Source organism: Eptesicus fuscus, chromosome 18, assembly GCF_027574615.1.
Source record: "Eptesicus fuscus isolate TK198812 chromosome 18, DD_ASM_mEF_20220401, whole genome shotgun sequence".
In the NCBI taxonomy this organism is placed as follows: Eukaryota; Metazoa; Chordata; class Mammalia; order Chiroptera; family Vespertilionidae; genus Eptesicus; species Eptesicus fuscus.
The window spans coordinates 16,634,814-16,658,465 of NC_072490.1; the positions used below are offsets into that span (position 1 = coordinate 16,634,814).

General features: G+C 43.7%; 1 protein-coding gene across 9 annotated transcripts in view; it reads left to right on the top strand.

Annotated features, from left to right (window-relative positions):
• Positions 1-23,652, top strand: part of NEK10 (NIMA related kinase 10) — a 136,546-nt gene that overhangs the window by 20,352 nt on the left and 92,542 nt on the right. For 5 of the 9 annotated variants that reach the window (XM_054729842.1, XM_028130160.2, XM_054729844.1 and 2 more), the window contains exons 5-14: positions 1,096-1,180; positions 8,078-8,119; positions 9,350-9,428; positions 10,539-10,606; positions 14,486-14,565; positions 15,901-15,987; positions 18,303-18,527; positions 19,557-19,696; positions 21,928-21,989; positions 22,942-23,019. In XM_054729842.1, coding sequence (XP_054585817.1) covers positions 1,096-1,180; positions 8,078-8,119; positions 9,350-9,428; positions 10,539-10,606; positions 14,486-14,565; positions 15,901-15,987; positions 18,303-18,527; positions 19,557-19,696; positions 21,928-21,989; positions 22,942-23,019 — 946 coding nt within the window. Of the gene's footprint in view, positions 1-1,095; positions 1,181-8,077; positions 8,120-9,349; positions 9,429-10,538; positions 10,607-14,485; positions 14,566-15,900; positions 15,988-18,302; positions 18,528-19,556; positions 19,697-21,927; positions 22,006-22,936; positions 23,020-23,652 lie in introns of all 9 variants that reach the window. The other 4 variants (XM_054729843.1, XM_054729847.1, XM_054729849.1 and 1 more) reach the window with 2 other exon arrangements.

The window sequence follows — 23,652 nt, forward strand, 5'->3', positions numbered from 1 at the left end:
GCGGGTCCTCCGTGCACTGGGATTCAGGCAGTGCACGCAGCAAGTTCCCGGCGCCGCCAGTGCCCAGCTGCCTTCCTCCGCTCTCAGGGGCCCCACCTGTGCCGTGTTGGTCTCTGCATGTCCTGGCCTCATGTCACAGAAGGCTGTCACAGGAAACACCCAAGGCTCAGGGCCTCAAACTGAGAACACCCAGGGGCGTCATGGCTATTTTAAATTTTCGAGGAAAACAGCGATACTCGGCATCCATCAGACACAGTGCAAGCTACTCAAGGTAGCTTACGATTTCCACATGAAGCTTGTGCTGGTTCCTAGAGACGATGGCATAGCGTACTGAAGCTGGGTTTTCCGTGGCCACTGTGATAAATAGCAGGCGGAAGAGGACCCCGTGGGGGTGCTGTCCAGTCTGATTCCAAGGCTCCAAGCTGCTTGGTGTCCGAGGATGCACTCAACCCATTGATAAGTAAATGTGGTCATTTATGTATAAAATACAGCCCAGCCCATATGGCTCAGTGGTTGAGCGTCCACCCATGAACCTGGAGGTCACAGTTCAATTCCCGGTCAGGGCACATGCCCCAGTTGCGGGCTCGATCCCCAGTAGAGGGCATGCCGGAGGCAGCTGATCAATGATTCTCTCTCAGAACTGATGTTTCTATCCCTCTCTCTCTCTGTAATCAATAAAAATATATTTAAAAAAAAGAATAAAATACAAATATTTTCCTTTTAATGTATGTGTATTATTTTTTAGTCATTAGGGCATACGTTCGTATTAAGGTAAATCTAATTATTGGACCTTCTAGCTATTTGTTTTGGTCGGGGTCTGCCCGGAGTCAGTAACAGCACTGTAAGCCATGTAACTCTGGGGTGTGGGGGCCTCTACGTCAGAGTGTTAATGATGGCTTTTATGTGTTTTGCATTAAAATGGAACAAATGTGTAAGTCCAAAATAACCATTCCCATTGCAGATTAAGTTTGAAATAAACTAATGCTATTCCTTTGTATGTTCCTCATCTCCTTCATAGTTGTGCGTTGTTCATGAACTGGCATGTTCGTCTTTTAGACATGAACAAACATGTTCTCTCTTGTTTTCTTCTTTCAGAGAGTGGGTTAATCGAGCCCCATCTATTCACTTTCTGAGAGTGTTAATCTGTCTGAGACTACTCATGAGGGATCCATGTTACCAGGTTGGTTGGAAAAAAATAAAGATATTTTGTACTGGTGATGAAGATGAAATAAAACACTGGTGGGTTTTTCTTCAAAGCAGACCATGTTAACTTTTTCATTCTCTTGCAACTCAATAGCTTTCAAATTTGGAAAGTATTTCATCTGCTATTTACAAGATAGGAGAAAAGTGATTTAATGAGGACCAAAAAGAAAATCTCTACATTTCTACTATATTACCTATGGGATTAAGTGGATTACTCGTTGGTCTATGTTTTCATTATTAGCTGGCATTGAAAACCACAGGCAGTTCAGAGAGGTATGCACTTGGCCACACCTTCAAGCATGTTCAAGGCTAAGCAGCTCACTAGGTCAAAGTCAGCTGTGACCAGTGGGGGCGCTTTGGGGGGCTCTAGAGTCATGGTGGCTCCACATTTTTCCTTTAGAAGAACCATTCCCTTCCTCCTTCTGTATTTTAGGCTGGCTTTGTGCTGTTATAGTTTAGCCAACCATAATCATTTGACCATGAGACGTAGGGCATCTCTGATGGCTTTCTGTCCTGGTGGCTCACAGTTTTCTAGGAGTTTTCATTTCCCTCATGACCAACCACACAGAACTGTGTGTTCCTCACATTTCTGAGCTGCCATGAGCAATGCAGTGTGGGTCACGTATGATAAGGGTGAACCATATGTTCCACTTTGCCCCAGTCAGTCCCAGTGTGTGCTCACTGATCCTACTTAATTATTAATAGCACCCTCTTTTTCTCTCCAGCATGTCCCAATTGGGGTGAGAACAGTGCATATATAATTTGAAGGCATGTGTTCCTGGAGGCAGGTGGAGAGCTAGTGCTTTGGCTTATAGAAATTAGGAAAATATTTGCCTTAGAGATGTCCTGTTTGTTCAGAACACTGGTGACAGTTGTGTCATGCTCGGCTGATCTCCTTTCTCAGCCAAGTTCCTGATGGAATCAGTCAGGGTTGATTGTACTGCTCTCCATAGGAAAGAATTCAGTAACCTCTTCGTTTATGGGATTTTGTGACCAACACACATATTAAACTATATCTCTCTCTGGTTTCACCTTTCCATAGAAGGGGATGCTCTCTGAATCGCTCCTTCTGGCAGCCTTTTCACAAAGAAGAGCATGTGCTCAGGCCGTTACTCAATATCTAAAGTTGCCAAGAATTGTTGGCCAAAGTCACAAAGCTAGGCCGGGGTTTACGACCACTTATGCCGCAGAGTCTCAGCGAGCCTTCGCCACGGCTCGGCATTCCTGTCCTCGCTGGTTGTATCCAGGATCCACAGCGGCTGTTCCAAACCACCTTCCTTCTCACACCCAAACCGCCTCCTGCCCCTGTCACTCTCATCACCGTACATCTGTTTCACAGGGAACTCTGAAGACATCCCAGTGGGAGCGCTCCTATTTCCTCCTCTTTGTTGCTTTAAATATTTGGATTATCATGCAACTTTACTTCTCTCCTTGCTTCAAAGGAAACATCCCCCGTCCTTGCCAAGGCTTACCCTCCCATCTGTTCTCTTGTCAGTGGCTCCCCTTCTGTTTGCCTTTATCATAAATACCCCCTTTTTGATCCGTTATCCCTCCCAATCTTCCATCTTACCATCATCACTACATTTTTTGAAAGGTCAGGATATGAGCCCACTTCCTTTCTATCTGAACATGGAATTCTGTGTACAGGGCTCTCTCTGGAAGCCATTTAATAGTCCATAGTGTGGCAGGCTTCCGTCATTCCTTCACCCAGAGGTTGCAAGCCGGTGGCTTGCAGAGTGAGTCTTTCCTGCCAGTGTACAGAGGCTTCAAGGTATGCCTAATGGAGATTCCAGCAAGAAAACACTGGATGAAAGAGAAGTCACAATGGCTTAGCGTTTTCCTTAATTAAAGGCAGACATTCGAGGTTTCAGGTATTGTCGAAGCTCTGAGCAGCATAAGATAAATTCCCAGCTGGATTCATATAGTGAAACCGCAGCACATTACTTATCAAGGATAAAGGGAAAATCTTAAAAGCTCCAAACTACAATTACATTAGAAGCAACAGCGAGAAGACAGTCCAGCGGAGTGGCCCTGTCTCGGCCTCGCCCTCCCCAGCCCTCTGCAGCAGTGCACGCCTGTCCCGCACTCTGCCTGCACCAACCCTGAGAACCTCCGGCTCTTCCTAAGCCCTTTTCCTTCTTCTTCTGTTTTACTTACTTGCTCCTTTTTTAAATCCTGCTTTTCTAAATGTTAACTTTCCCAAAGTCCTTTTCTTCCTTTTTTTAAAAAATAATATATTTTTATTGATTTCAGAGAGGAAAGGAGGTGGGTGGGGGGTGGGCGGGGGAGAACGAGAAACATCAACGAAGAGAGAGAATCTTTGATTGGCTGCTGCCTACAAGCTCCATACTGGGGATTGAGCCTGCAACCCAGGCATGTGCCCTGACCGGGAATTGAATCATGACCTCCTGATTCATAGGTTGATGCTCAACCACTGAGCCACGCCGGAAGGGCCCAAAGTTCTTTTCTTTATCTTCTTCTTCCCCATCTTCCTAGCTCTTGGCTTCAACTATCATTTTTTGTTGTTGTTGCTGTTCTTTGCTCCCAACCACATATCTGCATTCTCAAACTTTCTCCTTTATTTAAGCCCTGCATTTCCAGGGATATGATGGGGACAGCCATCCCGGTGACACAGTAGCGTAATGGTTCTCCAGGTGTGATCCAGGAACTGCTTACAGGTCTCTGAATCCCCTTCAGGGGTTCCACAGGATCAAAACTGTCTTCAAGATAGCGCGCAGGTGTTATCTGCCCCTCTGCTCTCACTCCGTACAAGTGTGTAGTGCGGTGTCCCAGAGGCTGCAGGTTGCGTGATATTGTCATGGCTGTGACGGCTGATGGAACATGTGCTGTGCGCTCTTGTGTTTTAGGAGTTTCTCACTGGCGATTTCTAATATGGTAAATGTAGATAGACATAACCCATATAAGCAAAGTCTTTGGGGTTCTGAAGAATTTGTAAGGGTGTAAAGGGGTACAGAGACCAAAGAGTTTGAGAAGCACTGTTGTAGCACATTATATGCAATAACTTTCAAATGGACCTCTTCAATTCTCCCTCAAGCCTTTGAGAAGAGTGGTTACTATTACTCCTGGGGAGATAAGTGAAGGCCAGTGCATGGAGGGGTCTTAAAATCGTGATGGAGGAATCAGCAGTGTGGAAACACTGATAAGTTTGCCCAGAAAAGGATCAGGTTAGTGATTCAGGATCAAGGGCTCCCTGCAGTGTGTTTAGCATTGCTTTAGTTGCTGAGTAGGTTTAGGATTAGCATGTCTAATGGCAATGACATTTTTGGCTGTGGTAGAAATAGTGGTGGACTAACAACACCCATATTGGCGTGCAGTGTGTTCCATTTTTTTAGGCATACTTTTTATCTGTATTATATTATTGTATCTCCCCCCCTCCCCCCACTTTTTTTTCAATAAAAGGAAGAACTCAGGAGATAGGCAGAACAAGGACATTTGCTCACATTTTGCACATCAAATGGAGGTCTGATTGACTAAAGGACTTTCTTCAGGTCATTAGGCTCAGAAGTACAGACCCCAGTCTTGTGACCCTCTGGGCTGTGACCAGGGAGAAAACACTGAGGCCCGACAGGGCAAGCAGGAGGCGGCCCTGTACTCTAAGCAGGCAGTCATGTTTGCCTTTCAGATCAGTAACCAGAGCTGTCAAGCCCAGGTATGTGCATACCTTGTGGTCTTGTTTTTCTCTAGTTGATGCTCTCAGGTTGGAGCAATCCCATTGGTGTAACCTAAGGAAATACAAGGAAGACCATGGGTCTGTGAGCAATCTCTCGGCCTTGCTCCAGTCTCCAAAAGAGAATGGGAGGGGGCAGAATGTTTATTTCATTAATGAAGGGTGAAGTCTTGAGTACATAGCAACAAAACTCTCTTTACCCTTTTTAAAAAAACTTTTTAAAATTATTTTTTTAATCCTTACCCAAGGATATGTTTTTATTGAGAGAGAGAGAGAGAGAAACCTCGATGTGAGAGAGAAACATGGATTGGTTGCCTCCCACATGCACTTGACCGGGGATTGAATCCCCACAAACTGGGTTTGTGTCCTGACAGGGAATTGAACCTGTGACCCTTTGGTGCATGGGACAATGCTCCAATCAGCTGAGCCACCTGGCCAGGGCCGCTTTGCCCTTCTTATACTTCATAATAGTACTTCTCAAACTGTGCTTCCCAGTGGTTAAGTATTCTGTGAACAGAATTGTGCTCCGACAGATATGTTTAGGAAAGGCTGCACTCCAGGTCTCCCATTGGAGTAGCATAGTAAAAGCTCTGAGGAGTCCTATGATGAAGCACTTTGTTAAACTCTGTGTAACCTAGCACCTAGCATTTCCTAAGCTAATTTGAATTTGATCACAAAACTTTTTTTTTTGTGTAGAATTTCTAATACCACCCACTGCACAGAATAGAATGATCATCCCCATGACATAGTTTAGGAAACACTGACGAAGTCCCATAGTGTTAACATTAATTTTTGGATTGGTATATTTCTCGTCAGGGTAAACATTTAAAGATGAACTTAAAAAACAAACAAACAAGAACAACAACAAAAACAAAATTTTTAAAGTGAACTTGACCATTACCAATCATTTAAACATTATTCTTTTCCTTGGTGTCTTCTCATTTCCTTGGTGTCTCCTCATTCAAATTTAAATCCCCTTCATGTCAGCGACTCTAAAATTTGAACCTTTTGCCCTTATCTCATTTTTCATGGCCTGTTGTACTTTTTTTTCACCTGTATATCCTATTAGCAACTCAATATATCCAAATCAAGTCTTCTCCTCTAACCTAGTCTAGTCTTCTCTCCCTCTTGGTGTTTGTTAATCAAGGCCCTGTCCCCCCGTCACCCAGGCTCTAATATGGTGATGCCTTGTACTTTCTTCCCTTTCTTCCAATGTGTCTTCCTCTTCATACCACTTCAAAGACTATCTCGGCCTCTCCATCTGCCTTCCCACTGCCATGGCAAACCAACTGGGCTTCCAGTTGACACTTTGCCTCTCCAGTTCATTCTAAGACTAGAGGGGAAATCCTTATAGCTGATTCTGATCAGTCCCTTGTTCACACATTTCATTGGGTTTCCTGGTCTGCATGATGAAGCCCAAATCCAGGCTCATGTCTCAGTCCTCCCGCGGTGTGATCCCACCCTGCTTTTCTAACATTAGTCCCAAGAGTGTTCTTCCTGGAGTTACGGAAGTGCTTTGCAGAGTTATGGAACATCTTGATGTTCTTTCTGCACAACTTCTATGTGCCTTGGAACTCACTGTTCTCTTTGCTTGGAATCTCCTTTATCTTCCCTTGCCCCCCAGTTTTCCCCCAGCAGATCTTTCCATCTTTCTCAGTCCATCAGAGCCCATCACTCTTATTATGAAGTTTCCCTTAGTCCTCTCAGCAGGATATCACGTGTCCCTAGGACTTCATGAATAACTTTCTTATAACACTGACCAAATTCTGCCTTAAATTCCAGTTCTCTGTGTATCTACCTTATGCCTGAAGTTCAGGAAGTAGGCCTCTGCCATCTACATATTTGTGTCCTCTTTAGAGCCTAACCCAGGGCTTTTACATAACAGGAATGAAAAAAAATTGTAGAATAAATATTAATAGTTTTTAAATGTTATTTCTATTTTTATATGTATAAAATATCCCAACATCACTAGGGATAATGTATACAACATTCCTGTGTTCTTTAATTATAGCTTTTCTGGCATGAGTAGCAATGAAGAGAATTCAAATTAATAGGTAGTCACAGAACTATTTTTAATTGAGTTATAAATGTCCCTTCACTCTTAATTTAAACATGGATATGTTTAGTCTTTCCAAATTCACTTTGCACAGAAGAAGGAAACCTTGACCCCGGAGGCCTTGAGAGCCTGTGCCTGCCCCCCACCTGCCCCACCTGCTCTCTTGGTAGGTCGGCTTCCTGGCGGGACTTCACTATTCCCTCTCACACTCGTGTACTCAGCCCCCTGCACTTCCCAGAACTGGACCGATGGCTGATGTTTATATTTCAAATAACTTCCTTGTGTGCATGTTAAGTAAGAAGTGAGACGTCAACACAGCTTTAATTAAACAGGTTAGGGCCACCTGAACTACGTTGGCCTGAAAACAAATGTCAGTGTGAACAACCCGAGAACACTTCCTATTCATAGTTCCAAGCTAGTCTCCAGCCTCCCACCCCCTCTCTTCCTCATTGGCACTTTCAGGAAGCTTCGGGATTGTGATGAGATGCCTTCTGACTGGGAATTGGATTTTAAGACCTGTGTCAGGCGACATTTGGCAAAGATGACCCTCACACTGGTTCAGAGCGTAGGTTTAAGAAGACCATTAGCCTAATCATTTTAAGGAAAGCCTGCAGTCTAGTCTGACCTTGTGGAAACTCAGAGTGTGAGTCAGCAGGAGATTCCGCATTTCCACTCAGCCCCCAGGCCAGGCTGATGCCACTGGTCTGCGGACCACACCAGGCAGAAGCCCAGAGGAAGGGTCTGGGCATTTGGCTTGTCACTTAGGCAAGTGGTTTACCTTTCTGGGTCTTAGTTTGCCTGTCTGCAACATGAGAGGATTAAAGGGAGCGATATGTAACCGTTCCTTTGAGCTCTACCAGTTTCTGATGACATGGGAGAAAGTGAAAAAGTGAGGAGTCTGGCTGAAGTTATGAGCATATTTATATTTTCTGATTATCAACCCAACTATCATTTTTATTAACAGTTTACCTTAAATGTAGTATGACAAGCATTCAAGTTTTCCACATTCATGTTAGAATGTGGACCTTCATAAAATAATTCTAAATCTCACGAATTAATAAAGAAATTGCATGCAAAACACACCTTTCCCCCCATCTTTTATGTATGCTCTGTTGTTTCTGTTTTATTAGGAAATACTCTACAGCTTGGGTGGGATTGAAAACCTAGCTCAGGTAAGATTCCTTTTGCGGTGGCTGGTCTTGCCTTTCCATGTGGCGCCATGGCTCTGGGAAGGATTACATAGGTATGTGACAGAAGATGGCTTTTTTAAACCATAGGCTGCCTGCCCAGGGGAGGAAGAGGCAGGGTTAATAAGTGAGAGTGTGAGGCAGGACACTCACGGGGCAGGGCGGGCCCCATGACATTTTGTTCTGGCTAATTGGGCTCACTTTACCTAGCCTGTTGAAACGAGAAAGTGCTATAAAAGGTCACATGTCTTTAGTTAGTAATGAAAAGAAATAGATCCTGGCTGGCAGGCCCAGTCCTCAGTGCTGCACGTACCAAGTGATGGGAGAAAATATTGGCGATGAAGCTGTTCGCAACTTTCTCACACTTTTAAAAAGAATCACTGTGTTCACTAAAATTTTAACCAGGAAATGAAAATGTGAGGAATGATTTTAACTTCATTTATTTTTCAGCTTTGGTAACTACTGAGGGAAAGTAAGCAGGAGAATATATGTGCTGAGCTCATCAAATGTTTGGGTTTGTTAATTTGCTAAAACATGGCATGGCATTGAATTGAAACAATCCATTCTCCTAAAACCCATAGCATGTACAGAAAAATGGTTTTCATAATACGTCTGTGGCCCTCAAAACTCACTCTGAATTATTAAAGGAAGATGAAGTTTAATGGCAATTTAATGTTGTTTATGTTATTTTCATTTTTGGGAAATGGATACAATGTATCTAGCTTTTGTTTTTAAGATGTTAAAAAATTGGCTGGAGATTTACCTCATTTAATGAAATAGTTTTTCATAAAATTGTAAATGACATTCTTATTCACTTTAACCTCCATTAAAATATCAGAAATTAAATTCTCCTAAAAAGTCACATTGAAGAAATAAAATTCTATGTTCTACATATTATGCATCTTATTTGTTTCTTATACTTGGAGACTAAATTACACTACAAACCTACTCATCTACAAATTATTGGGGGACTTTTGAGAGTTTATACAGTTTTTGCATGATCCCTCCCTAACTTCAGGGCACGCCAGAGAAGGCCAAGAATCCAGAAACTCAATCACCTATTTGCACTTGAATGAAAGGGGCCCGGAAGCACTATTATTTGGTGAATCTGTTGCGCCACCTACAGCTCATCTTTAGAAGTGCACAATCTTGTCACCTGCTTGTGTGCTTTTGGTGTCTTCTCTGACTTGCCTGTTGGTTTGGTCTCTCCTGCAGTACATGGAGATCGTGGCCACTGAGTACCTCAGCTACGGCGAGGAGCAGCACAGTGTGGGCAAGCTGGTCAACATGACGTGTGAGCATGGCCGGGGGGCGGGGTGGGGGGGCGGCACAGCTAACTCTGCATGTGCAGAATAAGCAGCACGGTGTTTGCAGCGCAGCAGGAAAAGGGATACTTTGAACATTTATGTGTTGAGACTCCATGCCAATTGTTGTAGTCAGTGCCAACATATACCCAGAAGGAAGACTTCTAGATCACAGCTGTTACCTTGAAAAGCCCAGTTTCACGTTTAAGAATATTTTCATTGAGCACAAGCTTTCGCTATATAATGCAAGAGAGACTTCCATACCAGCAGATTTTGGTAAACATATTTTTTGGTTCCTCTAATTCCTATTAACATGTCAGAGGCTATTCAATTTTCATCTATAAAGTTAGGTTAATAATGATGCCTATCTTCAAACATTGGAACATCCAAAGCATATAAAAGAAAAAAGCCCTAATGTGATAACAATAATGTGAAATCATTGTTCTGTGTGGTGAGCTGTTCTCTGGTCACCCCGTCTTCTCTCTCTGGAGGCTCTTCCCAGCCCCACCTTCCATCCTCTTCAGAGCCTTCCTGCTGTGGGGGTACCCAGCCCCCTCTCTTTGTGAACAGGCTGGTTTCCTGCCCGTGTTTGTGTACTGGACAGCACCCTGATTCAGTTACAGGGAGAGAAGTGCAGGTGGGGAGCCCTGGGCACCAGGAAGGCTCTTTGAGAACAACCGCTCCCCTCAGCCGAGGAGACCTGCTGGGTCCATCACATCTGCTGGCTTCCCTCTCCTTTGTCCAGTTGAGATCTTTATGGGGAGGGTCTTGGAAAAACAGGTTTCACTGTGAACTTATAACAATGTTAAGAAACTCATTTAACTTTAGGTGGAAGGAAAGCTTTGCCTTTTTGCTACCCCCTTATTTCATTATGTAATAGTGTTATACAATAAATACCAGCTGAGCTTGAGAGGTACTTCTTGAATTCAAAAACAACAACAAATAACCCAGTTCCTCCTCCCTCCATTGTTCCTTCTGTGCTATCTCCTTTCTCACTGCCCTTTCTCTGCTGGCTCATCAATACTTTAGGCGTGAGGTGCTAGGAGTACCACCCTCTTTAAGTTCCAAATCCCTCTTTGAGTTATTTCCTTTCTTTATAGATATTTTTCAAAAGCTTGCTGCTGTCAAAGACCAAAGAGAATGGGTCACCACAAGCGGCGCCCACAAGGTGAGTGGTCCTGGGAAGCCAACACTTAGCTCCACATGGCAATGGCTCACGCTGCATGGGTTTCAGAGCCCTGTGGTCAAGTTCTATGTCATTATAACTCAGATCTGCTAACCGAGCCTCAACTTGTAAATCTCTGCTAACCCTTGAATATTCTCTGTCAGCCCAAGGAGCAAATACAGGGGTTTCTGAAACTTTCCCCCCTTATGTCACTTAATACCAACTAAGTTTATCAATTTAAATGTTGCTTGCAAAGCCCTGACTATACATAAACTGATCCTAGGTGCATGCTTACAAATAAACAGTGCAATGTGTGTATTCATAGAAATGCATTCCATGTGGCACCAGAAGGAAGACTTTTAGATCACAGGTCTTGTCTTGAAAAGCCCAGTTTCATGTTTAAGATTTTCATTGAGTGCAAGCTTTCTTTATTTAATGTCAAAGAGACTTGTGTAACAGCAGATTTGTAGCAAAAATTTTTGTCTCATTTAATTTCTATTAAAATGTCAGAAGCTATTCACTTTCCATCTACGAAGTTGGGTTCATAATAATACCTATTCCATAAAATTTGGAACATTCCATTTTCAAAAAACAAGTTTTTGTTTGTTAGTTTGTTTTCCATTTTAAAAAGTGAGTTTCCAGGTTACGTTGGTTTGAACCATATTAAGTTGCCATGGTCTGTGGGCCACTTTCACATGGTCCCATCTTATAACTAGACTAGAGGCCCGATGCACGAAGATTTGTGCAAGATTGGGTCTTCCTTCCCCTGGCTGCCTGCACTGCCTTCGCTCTGGCTAGAGCCACCTTTCTGCCTTCCCACACTGCCCAGAGGCCCGGAGCTGCTGGGGCGGTGTGGCACACCTGCATCATCGCCATGGCGATGATGCAAGCATCCTGCCCCCGGCCTCTCAGCGCCTGTGTATGCAAATTAACCTGCCATCTTTGTTGGGTTAATTTGCATACTCACTACTGATTGGCTGGTGGGCATCGTGAAGGTATGGTCAATTTGCATCTTTCTCTTTTATTAGTGTAGACGGTATCCTATCTAATAATAGACAAATATGCAAATTGACCATACCTCCAACACACCCACAAGCCATGCCCACCATCCAATCAGAGCGAGTATGCAAATTAACCCGAACCAAGATGGCTACAGCCACAGAGAGCAAGGTTTCCTAGGTAACAGAGGAAGCCAAGCTTTCTGCCAGCCGTTGCAGGCCTAAGCCTCCACTCAAGCTACAAAGTTTCAATTATAGAAGGTAAACAAATTCAAACAAATGGCGGCAGAATGGAGCTTGAGACAGCAGGCCAGGGTTGCCGCCAGCAACAGGGGAAGCAAAGCTTTCCACACACCCTGGCCGGGCCCACCCGCTTAAGGCAACAAAGTTTCAATTATAACCCCAACACAAATGGCTTTGGGCCTCGGAGGGAGCCCCAGGCTTGGCTCTGCTCCAGGCTACAAAGTTTCAATTGTAGAAGGAAAATAAATTCCAGATACCAGGGCCTCTGCTTGCGTTGCCAGGGGGCGTGGCCCGCCTGCAAACCACCACAGGCCCCTCGCTCAGGCCGCCCCATGCCCCAAGGGAACCCCACCCTGATCAGGGACACCCTTCAGGGCAAACCAGCTGGCCCCCACCCCTGTACCAGGCCTCTATCCTATCTAATAAAAGAGTACTATGCAGATTGATCATCACTGCAACACACAATATAGCTGCCCCCATGTGGTCAAAGATCCTGCCCCCATGTGGACACAGAATGGCCACCACAAGATGGCCAGCAGGAGAGGGCAGTTGGGAGACACCTGGCCTGCAAGGGAGGGCAGTTGAGAGGGACCAAACCTGCAAGGGAGGGCAGTTGGAGGTGATCAACCCTGCAGGAGATGGCAGTTAGGGGTGACCAGGCTGGCAGAGGAGGGAAGTTGGGGGCAAACAGGCTGGCAGCAGAGTGGTTAGGGGGTGATCAGGCTGGCAGGCAGAAGTGGTTAGGGGCAATCAGGAAGGCAGGCAGGCAAGCAGTTGGGAGCCAGCAGTCCTGGATTGTGAGAAGGATGTCTGACTGCCCGTTTAGGCCCGATCCCAGGGATTGGGCCTAAACGGGCAGTCGGACATCCCTTGAGGGGTCCCAGATTGGATAGGGTACAGGCTGGGCTGAGGGACAACCCCCCTCCGTGCACGAATTTCATGCACCGGGCCTCTAGTAATATTATAAGTATATGGGTCAAATGTACATTTCAAGATAGTTGAATGCAGGTTTAACCAAATAGACTACATTTGTATTTATAGCAAAACTATTTAGATGGTAGCTGCCTAGAGCCAAGTTTTGATAATCTGTTGATTTCTTATATTCCAGGAAGCCACTTTGCAGGGTATATTAGAGCAAGGTTGCCTCAGATGCTGCTCATTGGATAGCAGGGGTGGGGAACCATTTTTCTGCCAAAGACTGCCATTTAGATATTTATATAATCATTTGTAGGCCATACAAAATTATCAGCTTAAAAATTAGCCTGCTGTATTTGGTCAAACATTTAATTAACTTACCCCTAATGCCTTGGCAGGGCCAGATCAAATGATTTTGTGGGTCTTATATAGCCTGCTGGCCAGGCATTGCCCACCCCTGGTACAAGGAATGATTCTAGGTGATATAAGGTCAACATTTCTCATTTAAATAGTCATATTTCACTGATATTATTGCTTAGAAATTGCTAAACATTTTTGAGCAGCATTGAGGTTTTAAGTGGCTGTGGCAAAAATTATAATAAGGATCTCAGTGACTGACATTTGGAAAACATTTAAGTTAGAAGACAGAGAGAGGAAAGAAAAAGTGAGATGAAAAAGAGGAAAGGATCAGAGAAACAAAGATAATGATAGCTTCATAAAAATGCATGAAATCATAAAGGAGAAAAACCTACTGATGGAAAATCCAAAGTTGTCCAGCAGTTGTTGCAACTGTGGCCTGGACTCTGTCTGAGTGGGTACTTCTGGGGGACTCTGAGTTTTAAAAATGTAGACAGAAGAGCAATGAACTTGTATTAATGGGAATTCAGCAGAGCAAACTGATAAGATCAGAAGACTTCTAGCCAAGTCATGCTCCTCAAGATGATGTCTGGAAGTGTTGATTCATGCTCTTTCAACATGAATTAGACATCTGGGAGGCAAATGGAGTGCTTTGCAGTGTTGACATATCTTGCTTAGTTTGGGGGGAAATGACAGTTTTCAACATTTTGGTGAAAATAGTTCCACAATGCCTGACTTGGAATGTGTTCTCAGTGACCAGTATTCTGTGTACTTAGTTGTCATGACCAGTGTTTATGTCATTGTTCTCCCCACTTCTCCCTGGGGGAGGGTCAGAAGAAGCAGAGCAGACTTCTTGGGCACACGGAAATAGAGGGAAGTGTGAGAACCGGGCTGGCCGTGTGGCTTGGCCCCTTTTCCTTTCTGTCTTGGGCAAGGAATGGCTACAAGGTGCTAGAGTCAAGAGTTCCAGTCAAGGATCGACACCTGGCCCCTGTAAAGAGCTGGATGCCTGCCAAAACCGGTTTGGCTCAGTGGATAGAGCGTCGGCCTGCGGGCTGAAAGGTCCCGGGTTCAATTCCGGTCAAGGGCATGTACCGTGGTTGCGGTCACATCCCCAGTGGGGGGTGTGCAGGAGGCAGCTGATCGATGTTTCTCTCTCATCGATGTTTCTAACTTTCTATCCCTCTCTCTTCCTCACTGTAATAAATCAATAAAATATATTAAAAAAAAAAAGAGCTGGATGCCATGAATGTTTAACAGAACTCCCTTTGAGGTTAAGCCTCTATGATCTTTACAAGGAAACATTATACTGTTCAAGAAGCATGTGGTACTTATGCAATTAAACTTTCTTTTTCTTCATTTTTTTCAGACATTAGTAAATTTACTCGGTGCCCGAGATACCAGTGTTCTGTTGGGTGCCCTTCTGGCTCTGGCGAGTTTGGCTGAAAGGTAAGTGTGTTTTGATATACTGTCCAGTTCTACTACTGTAGCAATTTAGGTGGCAGAGATACCAAATAGATTAGTTTCTCTACTTACTTTGCTACCTACTCAGAAAAATAAGCATGGCATACCATTAACATATATATTTAAGAGGATCTTGGATAGAAAAGCATCATTTTAAATTTTATGCTGTTGGAAAGGCAAATCACAGTTTAAATTTTTCTTTCTATTTTTTCCCCTAACCAGAAATATGTACCTACTTTTTCATTCAACGTTCAGTTACTTCTACTTTCAAAATTATTACAATATTTCTTTGACAACTGAATTTCCCTAACCTTTTTTCCATTCTTTCCTGTATACTTATTTTGACATATACAACATTTTCAAACATTTTTATCCTTAAAAAAAACCTAAATAACCTGTCCTCATATAGATCTGATTACTTAAAATAAAAGAGCTGGAAATATATTTTATGCCAATAAGTGGATCATGGCTTTTTTTTTTTCTCTTTGAGTTTTTTTCTCCAACTTTATAGGAAACAGTTGAAATATAGTTGTATGTATTTAAAGTGTACAACATGAAGATTTATATACATTGTGGAATTATGACCAAGATCAACGTAATTAATACATCCATCACCTCACGTAGTTAACTCTGTGTGTGTGATAAGAACACAGATCTGCTCTCAGCAACATTCAAGTATACAATGCCATATTAGTACCTGTAGTCACCATGCTGCACATTAGATCCTCAGGATTCATTCTTCTTATAACTGCAAGTTTATACCTTTACTTTAACCTATATATTCTCATTTCCTCCTCTTCCCAGACCCTGGCAACCACCCACCATTCTATTCTCTGTTTCTACTTAATCAGCTTTTTTTGGTTTGTTTCGATGCTGTTTTTAGATTCCACGTACAGTATTTGCCTTTCTCTTCCTGGCTTCTTTCACTTAGCGTAATGCCCTCCATGTTCATCCATGCTTCTTATTTTTATGGCTGAATAATATTCAATCGTATATATCACATTTGCCTTATCCATTTATCTGTCAAAGAACAAATAGCTCATTTACATATTTTAGCTCTTGTGAATAGTGCTGATCATTACTTTTTTGGTGAATAGCATGATTCCCTTTGCAGAAAAGGAATTAAGTTATCATCATACTGTTATTAAACAGATTTATGACCCATAATGTTAATTGAATGTTGGGATGTGATGCAACCCTGCCCCGTGGAGTTATATTGCATTTTGTTTTCCTCCCGAGGTAATATGAGAGCTAGGATATTAAATAAGTGAATATGGTAAACTGTGTTTTTAGTAGTTACTAATAGTTTTCAATTTGTAGCCCAGAATGTAGGGAGAAGATAAGTGAACTCAACGTTGTAGAAAATCTGCTGATGATTTTACATGAATATGACTTACTTTCCAAAAGGTAGGATTGCTCACAGGGATAAAGACATTGTCTTATATTTGATGAAAATGGTTATTATTTTTTTATTATCTCAATGTTTTTTACATTATTAACTGAATATCATGAGTCAGCTTTGCATTTGTTTTCTATTTAAGTTTATGTGAAGTAAGTAGAGCAAGGTGGTGTATCAATTTATCTTTCTTTAGTCTTATATTACTTCTAGATCTGGGCATAGAATCAAATTGTATAAATCTTATGATCACATCTTTAATGTATTTCTTATTGCATTTATTTACATCTTGTCTCTTTAAGGAAAGGAAATCTGACATGGCTCTATTTTTAGTAATTTCAGATTGTGTGTTGAAGAAATGATTAATTGCTAAAATCTATTTTGCTTAAGGCCAGTAAAATAAATTAAAACAGGTACTGGCCTGTTTCATGACCTCCTATTTTTATAACTCAAAACAGAAACTAGTATAAAATTAAATCATTCAACTGAACTACATATTGCTCTAAAGAATTACTATATACAGATAGTTATTAGTTTGTCTTTAAATAGAGTTATACAGTCAACATCATTTGATATGTAGTCAAGTAAATAATTTTCTAAAGAGGCAAAATAGATAACAGAAAGTCAAGTAATAAAACTCTGACACTTAAATTCATAGTAAATCCACTAGATTCTTCTTTAAAGCCATTTTATCATTCTTTTACAAACTATCCCTAAAGACTTGACTATCTGAACTCATTCACCCAACTAACAGCCTCTGCACAAGTGCTGGCGAACCACCGATGAATAAGATACAAGTGACTAGTGTAGGAGAGGAGGACAGGCACACACATCAGCGGTTTTGCCACAGCACTGTCCGTGGTGAGGTCCGCGGTGTGTCTGTGGTGTGGTCCCTGGTGCACTGGATACGCTGGAGCATAGAGCAGAACCTCCGAGGGGGCACGCAGGTTTCCCAAGGGCAGGAGGAGTGATCGAGGCAGAGGGAGAGCGCGAGTGGAAACAGAATATGCTCCCACTTGAAATGGTATGTGTTAGAGGATCTTGCATGGTTGGGCACAGCTGGAGCCAAGAATGCAGGAGGGAAAGTGCCAGAAACCTAGACTAGACAGTATTAATGACACATTAAAAATACAGCTAATTTTGGTCAGGCCCTGCTCTAAGTCCTTCTGTGTGTTCACTCATTGAGCTGCACAGTAACCCCATTAATGTCCATATTTTATGGCCAAGGCAATAAAACACCATTAGTCAGGTCATGATGGGCTCTTTGTACTAAAGAAGGAGTGTAGTTTTTTTTTTTGTTTTTTTTTTTATCATGAATAGCAGGAGGGCTCACAGAAAGATTTTAAGAAGGATCAGGTTTATTTGTGGGGAAGATTACTCTGAAGGCAGTGTGTGGGGTGGGGAATACAGCTGCACGAGATCCACGTAGAACAAGGAAGGAATGTGTTGTGTAGAAAGTCCGAGAGGTAGAGAATACTGTTTACCAAAGAACATATGTTCTGAATGTCACAGCATGGAAGTGAGGAGCTATGGAAAATTGGCTCAGGGGAAAGGAATTTTGAAGGGAATGAGAGTATTGGAGATGTAGATGACAGAGGGGCTTATACCTGGAGCATAATCAAATATTACAGGAATGGGAGGAGCTGTGGGGTTAGCTAGCTGAACAACTTACAAGAGACTTGATCCCAGCAGTTGCCCAGGAAGCAGGGGCACTGAAGGTTCTTGATTGGCAGTGGCAGGTTGAGATGATTTTCACTCTTCTATGGTGTCATGAATCAAGATCAGGGACAAAAGAGGAAGAGCCGATTTTGGGAGGAGGAGGATGTCTTTGAGTTTAGACACAGTGGGGTGAGTACCACATAGTAAGTTGCTGAAGACTAGGATGAAGCTTTTATATTTCTTGTGTCTTGAGCACAATGCAGGTCCCATTGTATGTACCTGACACCTACTTGCTGGTTAGAAGTTTTTTAGCCAGACCAATCGGGGTACAGTGAGAATATGACTTAGAACAGCAGTCAGCAAACCGTGACCTGAAAGCTAAATTTGGCCCCCTGCCTGTTTTTGTAAATAAAGATTTATTGAGACACCGCCATGCTCCATTTATTTGTATGGGTTGTCTATGACTGCTTTTGCACATTTTGGCATGACTGGCTAGTTGTGACAGCCAGCAAAGCTGAAAACATTTGGCTGTGGCCCAGCCCTGCACAGAAAATGCATGTTGACCTGTGATTTAGAAAACGTTAGACGTATCCTTCATGCAGTGATGATAGATATAGTCAATGACCCACTACTGCCGTGACTCTCATCCTCGCCGCCTGCCCCTCAGGCTGACTGCGGAGCTGCTGCGCCTCCTCTGTGCCGAGCCCCAGGTGAAGGAGCAGGTGAAGCTCTACGAGGGGATCCCCGTCCTCCTCAGCCTGCTCCACTCTGACCACCTGAAGCTGCTCTGGAGCGTGGTCTGGATCCTGGTGCAGGTTTGCGAGGACCCCGAGACCAGTGTGGAAATCCGCATTTGGGGAGGCATCAAGCAGCTGCTTCATATTTTACGAGGGTGAGTGAGGGTGGGCTTTGTCCTACTTTGCCCTAGTCATTGACTGCAGATTGGAAACGTGCTTGGCTCGCTCCCTCCTGGTCTATAATAGTTAAGCAATACTTCAAAGACAAAAACCTATCCTTTTACCACATAGCATTGAGTTTAACCCAAGGAACCATTTTTCCTCGTTGGCTCAAGCCATAACTATCCTTGAGAGAAAAGAGTTCTTTCACGTCTAACGAGGCATTTTCCCAGTCCGTTTCTATGGCACAGTGTTAGAATACTCTTCTGGGAAGATGAGAGATGTCAACACTTTTTCTATGTGAAATATGTCTCAGTGCTCTGGGAGAATTTATTACCCCACCTGGATAAACAATATCTCTCAGAGCCTGTGCCTGCCCCTGAGCTGCCTCGAGCTGGTTCGAGGGGTGGAGGTTGCCAGGTTTTCTGCTGGCTTGAGTATGACCAGGTGGTGTTGTCAGGGCAGTTTCCAGGGCGCCTGTTCATACCCATTCACCTGCAGTCACCAGTGGGCCCAGATGATGAGGGGGACTCTATCCACATTATATGCAGGCACAGAAATCCAGGCAGAGCTGCTGTCAAAAATAAACAAATGAAAAAAATATGGTGCACAGAAAACAAAAGGGAACAAAGCAGATAAAAGACACCAAGACTCTATTGTGGAAGATGTTGCATTACATAAACAGAAAAACAAAGGTTTTATTTTATCAAAGATGTTAAACAGTACAGGACGTTTAGGAAATGAGATTAAAGACGAGAGGAGAGGATAATAGAAAGGGGAAGAGAGAGGTTGCGAGCTAGGAAAGAAGACAAAGATTGAATAACCTACACAAAACTGCTAAATTCACTAGAAACTGGAATTAGGAAAAGGATGGGCAAGCTCCTCCTCCTCCTCCTTCTTCCTTCTCCTTCCTCCTCTCTCGCTCTCACTCTGTTTTTGCAGAGATTTCTTCAACAGGACGCAGAAAGCACTGACGAGGAAGGAGAGTTGGTAAACTGATCTGTGCACTAACTTCTCTCTTCCAGAGATAGGAATTTTGTTTCTGACCGCTCTTCCATCGGAAGCCTGTCCAGTGCGAATGCGGCAGGCCGCATCCAGCAGCTCCATTTGTCAGAAGATTTGAGCCCTCGGGAAATACAAGAAAATACGTTCTCTCTTCAAGCAGGTATTTATAGCATATTATTATGTTTTACTATTGGGTACTGTTTAATATTACATTGATTATTCTCTTTATTTTCAATTTATTATTATTATTTTAAAATCCTCACCCAAGGATATTTTTTCATTGATTTTTAGAGAGAGTGGAAGAGAGAGGGAAAGACAGAGAGAAATATCAATGTGAGAGAAACACATTGATTGATTGTCTCCTGCACGAGCCTGGACCAGGGTCCAGGCTGGGGAGGAGGCTGAAACCGAGATATGTGCCCTTGACCAAAATCAAACCCGGGACCCTTCAGTCCACAGGCCGACGCTCTATCCACTGAGCCAAACTGGCCAGGCCTTATTATTGTCTTTATAAAGTTAGTATGATAGTATTAATTAGGCATGATTTGTAAGTTTTAAAAAAAGTGAAATTAAATCCATGTGGATGTCCGAAATTGGTTGGTACCAGTGTTGGACTTGCAGGTTCATGACACCACAAACTTTCCTCCCCCTTCCACGTCCTGCACACACCAAGAGGTCAACAGAAAGGTCAGACGGAAAGAGAGCGGATGTTAGCCTTGTTACTGGGAAGGCTGGGTTAGGGAATACAGCTTGATCTGTCTCCTAGAGCTCAGGGCTCCCTCCTTAAGGGAGATTCTACAGCACACGTACCCACTCTGCCGGGAGCAGGGGGTGCTAGCCTCACACCTCTGAGCTCCTAAAGAGAAGAGAGAGGTGCTGACTGTGTGGGATCTCCACACAAGAGCGGGAGCAGGAATGCATGAAGTTTTGGGCAGTTTGGCACAACCTGGGACAGTGCTGTAGCCTGTGGCCTGCGTAAGTGCACGTGGCCGGTGGGGCAAGTGGGGCTACAGTGCTGCTGACCAAGCGGGTGCCCTGCTTTGGCCCAGGAAGGGACAGAGAGGCACCGGGTGGGCAGCAGGAGGGCAGGCAGGCCCTAAGGGGAAGAGCAGACATGGGGGGGGGGGCGGTAATTTGAGGAAAAGAGGGGTAGGAGAAGGGTGGACTGCTTCCTACTCTGTCCTCCTGGATAATAGAGGTGTTTCCTCACGGGTGTTTGAGGCCAGGGAAATGGGGGCCCCTGCTTGAGCTGTCATTTCGCCTTCCTCTGAAAGGCCTCTGCCTCAGTATAAAGACTCTTACCGAGAATTTCCAGTTTGAAGGCCCCCAGAATCTAATCCAGCTGAAACCAGAGCTCCTGGTAGCTCCAGGCCCCTCCCAAGCGTGGATGAGATTGATGGTGGCAAGGTCAGAAGGGCCGTTACCCACATGCGGGGTGAGAAGTTATTTCCTGGGAAACGGCCTTTGGGGGCAGTGCTTGTCGGGTGGATAGATATGTAATAGCTCACCGAGCTGTACACTTGAGATGTGTCTGCTTTACACAGCTCATTTTATATCTCAATAAAACAGATTTAAAATGTCAAAACATAAGGTCTTAGGATTAGGGTCCGAGTTTTGGCTGCACCCCTTTGTTGGCCTTATGGTCTCGACAAGTTTCTTAATCTGTCCAGGCCTCACTTCTGCTCCTGTGAAATGGCGATGGTGGTCACGGTGTCCATGAGCATTACATGAGGACATAAGTTTTTAGCAGAGTGCAGGGCCGGTGCAAGGGCTCAGTAAGAGCGGCACTACCCTTCATAGATGCTCTGTGCTGCGGGATCCAGCATACCTCTGCCTGGACAGGAGGCAGCTCGGGACAGAATGCCACCAGAGGCTGCCACGTGGCTGCAAAGAGCTCCCAGTGTGAAGGGTGGTGGGACCTAACGCCTGGCAGGCTGGGTTCGGACCCCTGGCCCCTTCCACTTAATAGTTCTGTGGCCTAGGCCCATAACCTCGGTTTTCTCATCAGTAAAACTGGTAATCATCGCACATACTCTGATTATAACGATCAGTTTGGATATTTAAAAAACTCATTTATTCAACCAGTGTGGGCGTATTTATTGAGCACCTGCTCAGTGGCAGGCACACGTTGGCACTGGGGATTCCAGTGAACCAGACAGATCCAGTCCCTGCCTCTTGGTGCACAGTTATTGCTCACTGAAAGGCTTCTGTGGGCTGTATGTGTACACACATTACATACAGAGAAGAGTCCCCTTCTCCCGGAGCCGGGCCTGAGGAAGATGTGTGGTCCGGGGCTGACTGCTAACAGATTCCCCGGAGTTAGATGGTGACGTGCCCGTGCGGTCCCGCAGTCACAGCGATGAGGCCTGACCTTGGCGGTTCTCGTTCCAGCCTGCTGTGCTGCCCTCACCGAGCTGGTGCTCAACGACACCAACGCCCACCAGGTGGTTCAGGTATGTGCGCCGCTGCCTGGGGGAGGAGGGGAGGGGGCTCCCCAGGCCGGTCCAACTCAGTGTCCCAGAACGTAGCGTTGGGGATCCCATCACATGGTTTTTGTGTGTTTTTTTAAAAATATATTTTATTGATTTTTTACAGAGAGGAAGAGAGAGGGAGAGAGAGTTAGAAACATCGATGAGAGAGAAACATCGACCAGCTGCCTCTTGCACACCCCCTACTGGGGATGTGCCCGCAACCAAGGTACATGCCCTTGACCGGAATCGAACCTGGGACCCTTGAGTCCGCAGGCCGACGCTCTATCCACTGAGCCAAACCGGTTTTGGCCCATCACATGGTTTTAAAACCTTTTAATATGTCTTATTTAACTTCTAGAATTCCATTTTCTATTCTTGTCCTTCTTTTAACTTGCTTGGCTTAAAAAGAACAGAAGTTTAGAAAGATGTTAACTGTATTTTCATGAATAATGCTCATTTTGTTCTTTTTCTTAGTTTTTAAATGTAAAAATGTGTTTATTCACAATCCTTGACAATTATTATTCTTGTTTCTTTTATTTTTCTATAATAACTAACATGGATATATTACTTTATTAAAAAAACTATAAAAGGGGAAATTACCTTTCATAATTAGATATTTAAAAGGCAGTGTATACAGATTAAAAAGATATTTAAGTACCTTTCTATCCCCTACTCTAAAGTATTAGATTGATATACTTTATTATTTATCATCTTTAAAGACCATTGAAGTTTTAAGGTTGTGGTTGTAGTCTTTGGTACGTAAAAGATACACTGACATTTTTAGTATTGTCCTGTCATATTTACTTGAAGTTCCCAGACTATACTAACTATAACATGACATCAGTTTTGGGGATTGTTCAGTTGCTTCTTTATGCTTGTGTGTCTCGGTGGCGTTGTCCCTGGTCCCTGACCACGTGCCCCTTTATTCTTCCAGGAGAATGGTGTGTACACCATAGCAAAATTGATTTTACCGAACAAACAAAAGAATGCAGCAAAAACTAATCTACTACAGGTAACAAACATCCCTGTTGCTCTTCAATATCAAGTTACTGAAATCTGGGGAAACCCTGATAATCTAATCTATGATTTTTTAGAATTTTTAGCTTAGGGCTAGTCCCTGCACTGACTGGGAGGGAAAATACCTGGTGAGGGAGGCTGGCATGAAGCAAATGCTGTTACAGTAAAAGGCTTCACAGCACTTTGCCTGCGGGAGGGAATTAGGTAACTTTATTTAGATATTTCTTTGCTTATCAGTTAGTTCTATTTTTTAAGAACATGTATTGCTTGAGTAGCAGAAAATAATGAGTTGAAAATCAAGCATGGACCCCAGTCACTAACATTTCACCTTGACAAAGGAAAGCCTGTAAAGGGATCTCCATGGATGAGGAAAGACGTGCCAGATGGATGCAGGGATATGAGCGGGGCACCAATAGCATCTGCCACAGGGTGGAAGGGCATCCACATGGAGGGAACAGTATGTGCAAAGTGTGGGAGCCTGACAGCTTCCAGTTCAGTGCTGAGGCTGCTCAGTGGGGCTGGATGTGTGGTTGGGGGAGAGGGTACTTCTGGAGGTGAGGCCTCATAGGTAAGATGGGGACATATTATGCGAGGTACTATGTGCTTTTAAAAAATATATATATTTTTA